General features: G+C 40.2%; 1 protein-coding gene across 3 annotated transcripts in view; it reads left to right on the top strand.

Moving 5' to 3' along the window:
- PCDH11X (protocadherin 11 X-linked) overlaps window positions 1–13239 on the top strand; it is a 424395-nt gene that overhangs the window by 37470 nt on the left and 373686 nt on the right. For all 3 annotated transcript variants that reach the window (XM_031058828.1, XM_014307944.2, XM_031058829.1), the window contains exon 2: window positions 6865–7448. In XM_031058828.1, coding sequence (XP_030914688.1) covers window positions 6909–7448 — 540 coding nt within the window. In that variant the 5' untranslated portion in view covers window positions 6865–6908. The remainder of the gene's footprint in view (window positions 1–6864; window positions 7449–13239) is intronic.

The raw sequence follows: 13239 nt of genomic DNA, 5'->3' as shown, positions 1-13239 counted from the left end.
AGGACAATAGAACACAATATTAACAACAGAACAGCATCCCTGCCCTGATTCACAGCCACTGGAACTGCTCAGCAGACACTGAAATGTGGATTTTACCAGGGAGAAATGAAAATTGCAGCCAGGCAGTGAAGGAGAATGCATTATGTATGAAACAGGTGATCTTGACAATTGCCATTCCAAAGGATGTGACACAAATGACTGAAATCAGATTGACTTCCATTTTCTAACAAATAAAAATGTGTTTTACTTTGGCGTACATCCAACAGCCACACATGTGGCTTCACACAGTTTCTTATTGCGGTCCCATCTTCTCTTGCCACTGCTTCATAGGTGATTTTCCTTTGGTTTGTTTTAGCAGAGATTTAATTTTCAGATTTGAGGCATGAACAGATTTTCAAGTACCAAAACCAGAGCAATTTCCACTTGATTGGTAAAATGTATTCATGTAGTGCAAACGCACAAATAAAATGCAAAGAAAATGACATTATGAATCATACCATTAACAACTTGATTTTTTGTAATGTTTTGAGAAGTCAGCCATTGAGTTATAGTGAGTATATATTTGAATTTGCAGAGCAATGTTGTGTTCACTTTGGAGTTGTAATGGTCTGCAGCTTTGTAGGGGCTTTGGTGTTGGGTTTGGTTTGATTTTTTGGGTGTTTTTTACTCTTTTTTTCCCCATTTGTTCAGGCATCCCATTATTTCTTTCTAAGAAAATGAAAAAAGCCATCAGAGAAATGGTCAGCTTTTTCCCCAAGATTTCAGTTCTCAACCTTTAGCTTTTATGCAGCTCCAATGCAAAAATGTTCCACTGCTAAAAGCAGGACCATTTCCTGGTGCCACTGGTATATAAATAAATTTGACACTGCATATTCTCGCAGGTCTCTGAAATAAGTTACAGGATATTTTTAAAGTATTTCCTGGGTGGCTGCTAGATGCATTTTCCCAAATGTGGACTGTACTTACTCTTCTAGTAAAAAAGGGACTTCAGCTTTAAAGGGATTAATTTGCAACAATTAAAATAAATTACTCCTTACGCCATATATCAATGTGATTGAGTTTAATTTGTTCAGCATGCTCACTGCCTGTTGTGTATTTATAATTCTGCTCACTGTTTCCAGCATTTTGATACAAGTTTTAATCAACACTCTTCCTATTAGTTGCAGATTACTATCAGGAATAAAGAATTCTATCTAGGAATTTATCAGTTGCTTGTTTTCCACACCTTGGCTGCTTCTTCATGTGGCTTGAAGAACCTTTGTTTTGGTCATTAACTGTTTATTTCCTCAAGTGAAGAGCATTTCTTACCTCTTGTGATGGAAACAAAATAAAAATAATAAAAAAAATTCTATTTTTAAATAGAATCAGGAGAGCATTCAACTATAAGCAAGCTGTACCTCTCACTTGTTCAATTCTTTTGTTGACTTAAATGAGTGTGGGGTGATGTTTTCTCCTGGTGATAAGAATTTCCAGTTTCATTTTGTTCATCACTGAAGAAAAATCAAATTAAAGAAACCTCCTTGAAGTCAATACCATCACACTCATAAAAAATAGATCAAAGAATGAATCAGTCCCTCAGTGGATTTAGAGTAAAATCATATGAGGGAATGAATTTGAAAGCCCTGATAATATAACAAATTGTCTGTTTCTCTTTGAGGTAGGTCTTTTTCTCTGAGTATGATAATGAAATATCCTGTGTAGGGAGTGGGTCCTGTGGATAAATATTGATGGCTGCAAATAATTTATGTTTGAAACACTGTGGAGAGTGACAGTGGGTTCAGGCTGGTTGGTGGCATTTGTGCCTTAAAAAAAAAATGAGGGGGATTTCTGTCAGGCGCCAGCTTTGTGGTGTTTCTTATTGCCATCAAAACCTGTAAAACACCTGTAAATTCTGCACCTTTTCAAGAACCAATCCCATCAAACCCAGCCAGTACCTTAAGTGGCACCTGGGCTGTGGTGGCGAAGGGGAGACTTTGCTGTGTGCAGCCAGGCCAGGGATCATGGCAACCAAAACCCCAAATACTGACAGCATCAAAAAGTTCCCGCTTTGGGGTAAAGCTGAAATCCACATCAGCGTGCTCCAAGGATCCAGAGCCTGTGCAGGGCTGCCCAATTGTCAGTAGCACTTTGGAGGGAGCCCCAGGGAAGTGGAAGAATTGCAAACAGCTGCAAGTCAGTGAGATAACCTAATAATGGTGGGGTTGAGTGGCAGCTGGAGCTGTGTCATGGGGATCTTTTGCTCTGAGAAACACCCTTTTAATACAGGGATTTAAATGCTCCTGTTTAAGGAGCCCACGGTGGATTAGCAGCAAATGAAAAGGATATGATATTGAAAAAGTGTGGTGTGCTAGCTAAATTTGTCCAAGTAATTAAAATAGGTTCAGGAATATAAAGATAAGAATGGGAGTGATATTTTTAGGATTTCTTCTCTACTATGATTTTAATAATTGGATATTGATGTAGCTTTGGACTTCAAAATTCCTAATTTTTAAAAATATGATACCTTTTTTTTGAGCTTGAGATGGCAGTTACAGAACATCACCACAGCATGTATGTTCTACTCTAATTCAAATCTGAATCCAAGTATCAAGAAATGGTGTTGTGTTTCTGATGTGGACACCTGAACTCTTCTACTCCCTTTACAACTTTTCTGAGATCCTCTTAAGGAAGGAATAACAAGTTCTGTAATAAGGTAAAGGCTCAGGTGGGACCAGATGGAGCCTTGTGTATAAAGAACAGATTTAGATTCTACCTTCACATCCTGCTCCGTTAGGTGGTTACAGATTTTATATTCTCTCTACTTTTCAAGGTATGATTTGACAGCTGCTAAGTGAAGAGGATAATGAACAGTGCTAATATTTAACTGACACCATTAATATTTGGTGTATTGGACAAAAAAAGCAGGTGTATTTGAGTGCATAGACAGCCAGATGAAGAAAAGCAAGTTTAAACTTGTTTTTCCCCTCCTCCCCTCCATCTTGTCCATCTGGGCCATTTGCCTTCCTAGTTGGGAAGTCAGCAGCACAGACAGCAATGCATTCTCTTGAAAGCTGGGAAAATGGCTTGGCAAGCTCCATGTTACCTTCTGTTAAACAATTTGATTTGTTCTTAATTTTTTTTTTTCCCTAACCTCCTTAAAGATGTGAGTGAGTGCTGGAACCTGTGAAAGGTCTTTAAACTGGAGCTGCTTTGCTCAGCCTTCTGTGTTTCCTCAGTGCTCCAGGCTGGAACACTCTGATTCCAGAAATGCCTGGGAAGTGCCTCTTGCTCTCTTCTGTGCATTGCTGTTGCCATAGCATCCCTATCAGAGCTGTGGCACAAATGACAGGCAATGTACAGCTATGGCTTTATAAATAGGATTCTGGAAGAACAGCACTTTCCTTACAACTGAAGATACTCTGTTCCATATCCAAGCAGCAAACTTGTGTCACGTTGGGATTTTTTTCTCCTTGAAGGCCTACAGCTCTGGAATAGAGTTTCAAAACTGTTACTAGCATTATTTTGAAAGAAAAAAAAAAAAAAGGTTCATTGTACAGAAGTTCAAGCACTGAAAACCGTTGCTGGTTGTTTTTTCCTGCTAAACTAGCACTGTCTGTTACATGGTTGAACCCTTCAGTCACTCAGGAAAATCTGTGACAGCAAAAGTCGCCACAAAATTCATGTTAGCGTTTATCTATCGTGGTTTATAAGTGTCTTGTGCTGTTTTTTCATGCTTTGAAGTATTTTCTTTACTATGGCACAAGAAGAATTTCAATAGAGTGGTTCAAACTTGGTTTAAAGTGAGTAGAAGTATGCATAAGAATGGAATGCCAAGTTGCACCCTGCAGTTTTCCTCACAAAACTCTGAGTCCTGCTGTTGTCATTTTATGAACCCTGGAAACTCCACTGCAGATAAAACTGGGGTTAAAGGCTTATAATTTAGTTTGAATATGAAGTATCTCTTGGCATGATCTCAACTTTCAGAATTGATTCAGGAATATTGTTGATGAACTCTTTAGATTGTTGCATTTACATTCTCATATTGCTGTGAAAAAAAATCCTTAATGTATTTATTTGGAAGATTTATATACCTGTTTATACAATATTTTAATATCATTATTATTTATAAGTAATACTTGCATCAGTATTGCCATAGAAGAATTTGGGATAGGGGCTAGAATTTGGTTTATATTTATGGTTGGTGTTGCGTTCTTTTTTTCATTTCCTCCCCTCAGAAATGTAAATTAAAAATATTATTCTATAAACATCAGGATTTGAAGGGTTTTATAACCCTGTTGTGTTATTTTTCATTTTAATCTGTAATAGAGAGGGAGACGTGGTAAAATAGTTCCTTCTAGTATGTGCAAAACATGCAACCACTCTATTTTTTTTTTTTAGATTAGCATTTAAATATCAACTTTTTACTGTAACCCATACATTTTTATTTGTGTTTTCCATAGGAAACAATGTAAATATATTTATTTTAGCAATAATGGATACAAAGATGTGCTTTCCTGAAGAAGAGCTCTCTGCAGGTCAAACGTATGTGGGCAATTGCTTCAGTGGGATGACAATTGCTGGAGCTGCATTGAAAGAGATGCAGTTAATAAATCAAATAATAAGTTATATTTATAGTTATGTTTTTTATTATATATATAATGTATTTTCATAATATATTTATATTATATAATAATATTCTACATTATATATTTTTGTTTTATAATAAGTTAATAAATCAAATAATAATCAGTTAATAAATCAAAGTTATTAAATCAAATTATAGCAGCCAAACTAATCCACTTGTAGACTATCACTGACTCACTGTGCTCACACTGGTGTTGCCATAATGATGACCAGGAGCTGCTGGAGACTTCCTTATTTTTGCATATTTAGAATGTGAACTTTTAATGGTTTATAAAAAGCTGTTGGTCCATTGCTTCACTCTGGGCACCTGGCTGGTGCTGCTTTGGGTGTTGTGAACCCCTGAAGTCCAGCGGTAAATCAGGGAATTCCTGAAATGCCATCCCCTTCTCAGCAATCCCCTCCAGCTGCATTGATTTACTCAGGGAGCAAAGCCTTTTTCCCTAAGGGGGGACTTGGAGCATTTTTATTTCATGTCTAATCTCAAAAATGGTATTTTCTGCTTTTGTGTAATCCCGAAGCCAGGAAATGCTGTCCGATTAATGGTGCTGAAGTGGGGATGCACCTTGCAGGTGGAGTTGGAATGTTCTGTATCTGTCACTGCCTTCCAACGCTGTGCTTAAAAGGAATTGCAATATTAATTGTTCCTAACCTGTCTCACTGCAAAATCAAGGCTTTAGTCTAAATTCCCCTGCAAGTGGCACTGCTGAAAGGCAGCGACTAACAGGTGGAGGCAATTACTGGCACCAGGAATTTCTTCAACCACTGCAACTTGATCTGCAGAGGTAAATCAATCTGTGCTATGACAGGGAGAATAAAATGAGAAGAGACAGGGAACAGAATTACACTTTTACCTGCACAGTAAAAAGAGTGTAGATGTGTTGGCACAGGTATATTTGAAACAGATGCTAACCTAAGATTTCATTTACGAGAAAAATCACTTTACATGGAACTCTTGAACATTTACCTTAGAGAAATGCTATCCTAGCAGATCCTAAATTCTGGAGTGGCAGAGTTATGTAAAGATTAGGCAAGTATTCTATACATGGAGTTCAGGAGAGTGATTTATCTCTTAAAAATTCTTGGCTGAAGGCTGAATGCAGCTACACAGATATCTGTGTGTACCTGTAAGTCCTCTTATTCCACTTCCATCTTTCTCAAGGTTGTTAACAACCTCAAGGCAAGAATATATTGTAATTCAGAAACCAGCTTGGAAAGTACAGATTTTTCCCACAAGTTTGTATCTCCCTTTCAAGGTATTGGTGTTCCAGAGTACTATGAACAGGCATCACCAAATTTAAAATTATATGAATTTTTTTTGCAATTTACTAGACAGATTTCCACACATTGTTGGCTGAAGTTCACCAGACTCCATTTAGATAATAACTTTTTCTTGCCAGTTGAAGTTCCTGAATTAAAAATATCCAGATTTCTTTGTTGTTGTTAACAAACATTACATAATTTTGTCAGTGCAAAACTTGGGGGGGAGAATTAAGACAAGTGTTCTTCTATTCCCATATCTAAGCAAGAGGTATAAAAAGATCTGGCTCTCAGCAGATGGTTGCTTGCAAATTTCTTGCCTACTTTTTTCTTAGGAAACAGAAAAAAAAATGAGGACAATGTGGCAGGGAGGTCAAAGGAAGACATTTTCCTTAGGAGCAAAGGAAAATCTCATGCTGGAAATAGGGGATTCCTGTACTTATTTCTTCATTTGATATGATCCAGCCCTAAAATTCTTACCTCACTATTTAGTTAAGAGTTTCAAGTAAAAAGTTTTGCAAGAATTTTTATACATATTTAGGAAGGATGGAGTCAAATGTGACTTTACTAATGAGGCTTTCAAACAGTTCACATTGTTGTAGTAAGAAAGGAGCTCCTTTAGCTCTTATAGCTTTAGGAACACAATATTCTGTTGCCCAGTTTTTTCAAGATTTTCTAAGCTTTCTGATGTTGACATTCTTGTAACAAACTTTCTCACGCACGTTATGTAAATAACTTATTGTTTTGCTTTCTTTTATAGAAAAAGAGAGAATTGATAAACTGTTGGTTTGTCCAGTGTCATTGGAGAGGTAGCACTGTCATCCTCCAATCCACTGTCACTTTTAGAAATCTATAAATGTTACAGCCAGAATTAAATACCCTTTATTTTACCTCAGGAAGTCCAGTGTCTATGTTGTTATATTGTGTGTCCTAGAGCAACAATATTTTGTGACTTTTAAAGGATTTTCCTTTCCCTTTTCCCAGCTCCACCTGGCGTTCTCCACGGATCCTCATTAGTCATTCTGGAGATGGACTTGCTGTCTGGAACGTACCTCCTGGCAGTCCTGTTGGCCTGCATCGTGTTCCAATCTGGCGCGCAGGAGAAGAATTACACCGTGCGGGAAGAGCTGCCCGAAAATGTCCTCATTGGCAACCTGCTCAAGGATCTCAACCTAACGCTGGACCCCGACGTGCCCCTGTCCTCCCCGCTGCAGTTCAAGCTGGTGTACAAGACCGGGGACGTGCCCCTGGTGAGGGTGGAGGAGAACACAGGCGAGATCTTCACGGCCGCCAACCGCATCGACCGCGAGAAGCTGTGCGCCGGCATCTTCAGCGAGAACCGCTGCTTCTACGAGGTGGAGGTGGCCGTGCTGCCTGATGAGGTGTTCAGGCTGGTCAAGATCAGGTTCCTGATCGAGGATATAAATGACAACGCCCCCCTTTTCCCCTCGACAGTCATCAACATCTCCATCCCGGAGAACACGGCCATTAATTCCCGCTACTCCGTCCCGTCTGCCATCGACCCGGACATCGGGGTGAACGGGATCCAGCACTATGAGCTGCTCAAGGTGGGTTTCTTTCATCCTTCCCTGTTGCTGTGTGTGTTACTGTCCTCCCACGAGTGTTGCCAGTCCTCACCAGCCCGCGAGAGCCCCAAAGCTGTGTGCTGCACGCAGTGACAGGAGCCCAAAGCTGTGAGCTGCAGTTGTGCTTCGGTGCAGGTCCGTGTCAGAGTGTGAATCCTGAGTTTGTTCTGGTGCATCTCATCCTCACTCTGTGGGAAGCTGTTTATGTGCATGTGTTACAGTGTGAGGAGACAACCATGAGCTCTGCAGCGGCACTCAGAGTGTTTGTACACTTTGGCTGACAGTCTTCCTGGACTACTGAAAACATGTCCCGATTGCCACTGACATGACAGTGCCAAGTGCAGAAGGGTTTTGTGCTGGATTTATGCCTCCCATTTTTTATGGAGACGTTCTTTTTTTGTGCCTCTCTTGCACAACTGGTGGGCTTGAGCAGTAGAACTTGGCCCAGAGCTGATGTGATGCTCACCTGTGTGTTGATGAGCTGTTCCAGAGGGGAGGAGTCTCTTTGTCAGAGCAGCTTTGTAATGTCTGGGCAGGAGCAGCCCCAAATGTGCAGGAGGGCAAGAAGAGCAGTGCCAGTGACCTTGTAAGAGCAGACATTTCACATTCTTGCTTCTTTTATTCTTTCTAGCAACTAACAGGGGACTAGGGGACACAAGAATAACATAAACATGTGATGTTTATACAAACAGGAGTGTGTGATTGCTAAATAAATGATCACTTTCATTTGAGTTTACTGAAACAAACTTAAGAACAGGAAAGAAATTTACCCTGAAATCTTGGGCGGAAGCTGAAATTGCCCTCACTTCCTTTGCTTTGGAATAGGGAACTATTTTGTGGTTTGGCTGCTCAGCAACCAATCTGACCCTCCTTGCTGCCAGAAGAACATAGATTACATTATCCAATCTATTGCTTGACTGACTGCATAGCTGATATTCACTGATAGCAGTGCTTACTAGCAATTTAATAAAAATAAAGCTCTGCCTTTTTTTCGTTCTTTTAAATTGCTTGGAACCTGAAGTAATTGTGGCAGTGTGGGTGCTAAGGAGTGACAAAGACATAAAAATCCCTTTCAGGGAAGTGCATCTCACTGGGCATTTCTGGCTAGCTATCCAGAAAATAAATAAATTATTATAAAAAAAAAACCACAAAAACCTACACATGTCTGTCTGCTCTCAGTGCAGCCAAAGAACTTAAAACATTCCAAGAACTTACTGTAATGTTTGAAGTTTTTGCGGTAAGCTCTTTAAAACTTTTCCTGGGTTATAGGAGCGCAGGTATATCTACATATCTGGGTTTTCTTTGGGGTTTTTTAGTTAGCTAAGCAGAAGCATCCAGTAGGGCAGAGTGTTCTTTATGAGGCATATTCAATGAGATTTTGGGGAATGAATAACAGCATATTAAATAAATAACAGTAGGGGTAGAAAATAATGAAAAAGGCAGGATTACACACAAAATGGGGCAAAATAATACCAGTCTGAACAGAGAAATGTGAGTTACCCAAAAGTGCTGTTATTGCAGGAAAACTGCAGAAAATGGCAAAATCAGGAGTCCCTGGGCCTGATGAGCAACAGTTGAGATCATCACAATAACAGTCTTGTTTTGTGGGCTTGTTTTTGGCCTGTGCATTCAGAGAGAGAACGTAGCAGATCAGCAGAGTGGGAACACATTTGTGTCACAGGAGTGGGAGCTCGTCTGAAATCCAACCTGCAGCTCTGGGCAAGGTGGGAGGGTCTGCCTGAGAGGTTTTCCATCAAAAACTGTGCAAATATCTTAATATTCCTACATGTATTTTAATATTATTAAATATATCTTAATATTTTTAAATATTAGATATCTTAATAATCTTAAATAACTTAAATATCAAATTATCTAATTTTTAATTAGGGAAAAATGAATAAAAAAGGAGGAGTTACATGTTTATTCAAGTGTCTCTGCAAAAACTGTTTTTGCCACATGATGGGAGAGAAGGTGGTGAGGTTGAGCACACACTGGTATGGACTGAAAGTTCTGAAATCTTGTGCTGCATGTGCTGTAAACAAAATAATTTTTGAAATCACAGCCCTGTTGGCAGATCTTCTGAAAGAATTAATTGGGTTTTTCCCTTGAATGCCTGTTGGTCAGGTATTTTTGGAGTTATGGATCTGCTGCCTTTAAATGAGCCAGCAATTTCACATACCTTGGAAATGATCTGAAAAAACCAAAAACAAGTTTCTGACAGCCAGACACCATTTGGGATAGTATTTCCAGATGTTATTCTACCAGTAATTTTCAGAATGTTAATATCAAAAGTAATCACAAAATAGATTAAAAAACCAAAAACAAAAAGAAAAAGAAAAATCAACAAACCCAACCAATAGAAATAAAGGATTCTGGTCAGCAGGCAGGAAATATATAATACAGCCAGTATTTCCTACGACTGCAGGGAAGGTCCAGGAAGATAATTAGAGGGATTAAACACCTTTCCTATGAGGAAAGGTTGAAAGAATTTGGATTATTCAGCCTGGAGAACAGAAGGCTGCAGAGGGACTTTATTGAGGCTTTTCAGTACCTGGAGGGGCTGCAAAAGGGACTTTGGACAAGGTCTGGAGAGATAGAATGGGGGGAAAGGCTTTGATCTGATAGAAAGTTGGTTGAAATTGGATATTGGGAAGAAATGCTTCCCTGTGAGGGAGGGGAGGCCCTGGCACAGGTGCCCAGAGAAGCTCCTGAATCCCTGGCAGTGTCCCAGGCCAGGCTGGGGGGGGTTTGGAGCAGCCTGGGACAGTGGAAGGAGTCCCTGCCATGGCAGGAGGTGGAACCAGGTGATTTTAAAGGTCCCTTCCAACCCAGACCATGCTGGGTTTTGTGACATTCACTGATGCATCACTGGGGAAGGCTGGGGAAGATGGAGAAGGAAAGGAGGAGTGGGCAGTGCTGGAACAGCAGGAGGAGGTGACAGGACAGGCACACAAGGGTGGTGCTGCTTTCGCTGCCTTTCCTCCCCAAACACGCTCTGTGTGCATCGTCCTGCTCTGGTGCCTGGGGTGGGCTCTGAAGATGCTGAGATCTTTTGAGAGTGTTGACCTTTTCCTTCCCTTTATGAGCAGCAAACAGGGGGAACTGCATCACAGGGAGCTGCTGAGTAGGAGCATCCTCTGAGCAGAATGGTCTAGCAGGGCTGGAATTTTGGGAAGGAATTTTTGGAAGCACCTGGTATGCCGTGGGTGGGCAGGGCAGCTTGGAGGTGGCAGAGGAGTGGGGGCTGACAGGATGTGGAAATCATTCCATAGAAAAAGAAAATTTGATGCTTTAGTGTAGGTGCAGCCGCAGAGTGAAATGTGTTGCTCTGTATCTTGGACACCAAGGAATCAAAAATGGGCAAAATGTGAAATGAAGAGAAAGATTTGCAGTTGTAGTTGGCTTTTGAAACAAATTCAGCCAAGATTTTCTTATTGCCTGTGTGAAGCCAGGCCTATTTTGCCCGAAAACAGGAAAATAGAGACTTTGTCCATAACAAATTCTGTAAAAGAGGGAACTTCTCCCTAGGAACTGAGCTGACCCGTTTATAGGTGTTTAACACGTTTTCAGCACCTCTGTAGCTCCTTGGGAAGGTAAAATTCATGTGTTACAGCATTTCCTCACTTTGTTACACTTACCTTACTGCCCCTCTCACGGGGTGTGGAAGAGGCTGAATGTAATTTTTGCATTTTGGTTTCTTTTGCAAACTAGAAAAAAATGATAAAGTCTTTAAACTAGATGGCATACTTTCTTTTATCTTTTTTTTTAATATTCTTCCTCTCATTAAAACCCCTTAAAACAGCAGAAAACAAAACTTTGTAAAGAAATATATTCTCGTGTTTTGGATTCAGTGGAAGCTTTGTAAAGCAGGATTTGATTTACTTAAAACAAGACTGAGCTTTAATTACCACACTGATTAACGCTTATTTTTTTTTTGCCTGCCTGCATTTTATCAAGGTGTACCTGAATAGAAAATAACTTCCTTATGTGTAACTGATTCGTGGCACCTCATCCTCAGAACTGTCTGTGGCTCTGATTTTCTCAGCCCTGTTTGAAACACATGAACTCTGAAAAGGCGCCGGTTTTACTGTTAATAGAAAAGAAGAGACAGTCACGCAGAGCTTCTTGCTGTTCCCAAAGCTGCTGTGCATGGCATTATAAAGGATTGTGTTTCTCTGCTGAGATGCCCCAAGGTGACCATAGAGGGAGTGACATTAAGGTTTCACATGATAAACAGTGTTTGCTGTGAACCAGGGGAGGAGGGAGAGCTTAGATATTATTTAACAATAGAAGAAAATTCATTTAGAATGAGAAATAACTGGATTGGGGAAGAGGATGGTGTAAACTGATGGTGGGAGCTGGGAGGTGCAGCTAAGACAAGAAATAAATGGCCAGGTGGAAACCCAACCGTTTTTGTCTCAGCTGAGATAACTAAGTATAAATGGGAAATGATAGGAAAAAAGAGCTGGGCATTCATAAATAGAAGTAGTTTGTGAAAACAGTGGGATGCAAGAGCAAATTGTGCATTGAAACCTTAATAAACAGTGATTTCTGATTGGGGATGAAGCTACAAATCCTAATGTTCTGCTTGAGCCCAGGGGGCAGCCCAGCCTCCAGGGCTTTGTTCACCCCTTCAGGGCAGTGCCACTGTTTACAGACTGACATAAAATGTGCGTTGTGCCAGGCAGGGCCCCACGGTGCCATAAATACCTGCTTGCTGCTGTTGATTACACTGTTCCAGCGCACTTGCCTCTGAGCTCAAGGCAAGCTGGTATTTAGTATTACCTGATTAATACACTTCATATTTGTAGGTGTCACAGGCCTCTGCTTTGACTGCAGAGATTTTAGTGGGGAGCATTTCTTTGTTCTCTTAAATGTTAAAAAGGCAAGCTGGTTCAGAACAGGTTTTGAATAGAAAAGGACTCACACAAGGGCATGTTTTAAATAATATTTTTGTTAATTGATTGCTTAGCATTTCTTGTCAGCTAGGTATACCATGTACATTAGAAGTTGCAGCAGGAACTGAGTGTTTTCTTCTGTGAGCTGATCCTGAGTGCTAATATTTTCTTCCTTTAATCCTCTGCAGTTTGGGGGAAATTAGATTGGCGTTGCTGTTCCGTTGCTCTTACCTTTTGCTGTATTTACCTATCAGAAGCAGCTGGTGCATCCCTTCTAGGATAATATGATAATCTCTTTGTAGCTGTCAGTTCATACCTCTGTAGTCTGACAAAATAGATTCCTGCTCAGTCTCACACCACGCCAGCCTTGCCTCTGATGGGAGGGTTTCATCTGGCTGCTCTAGATCATCTTTGTGATGCCTCTCAATAGAAGATATCCCCTTTTTCTGATACAGTTTGTCAATTCCATGACCCATGGAAGATGGAAATCACAGTTCTTCATCACACTTCAAGCGTCATATTTCATGTTTGCAGCTGGTTATTTCTGAGCCTCGCAGCAGTCCTGGATCAAGTAACTCATATCACTGTCAAGATCAAGAGTGGAAGATGTGTTTTATGTAGAAATAAATCTAGGAGGGTACTTAGAATTATAGACTGAGACTGGATTTGTAGTTAAGTGTGTATCAGAAAGTCATGTTAATGAAATCTTTGTTGATAATCCTGTGGTAAGCAGGGATACAAATGTGAAAATCAAAAGTGTAACAGTGGATGAGGCCAACAATCTTTGTTGTTTTTAATGCTGTCTGTTTGGTCTGTAATGCTCTGTTTGTTTTTAGTGCTGCACCTGTGGGGTTCAGTGCACAGAGAAAAAAACA

This window comes from Geospiza fortis, unplaced genomic scaffold, assembly GCF_000277835.1.
Source record: "Geospiza fortis unplaced genomic scaffold, GeoFor_1.0 scaffold29, whole genome shotgun sequence".
Lineage (NCBI taxonomy): Eukaryota > Metazoa > Chordata > Aves > Passeriformes > Thraupidae > Geospiza > Geospiza fortis.
This window is presented reverse-complemented; position numbering and strand designations above follow the sequence as displayed.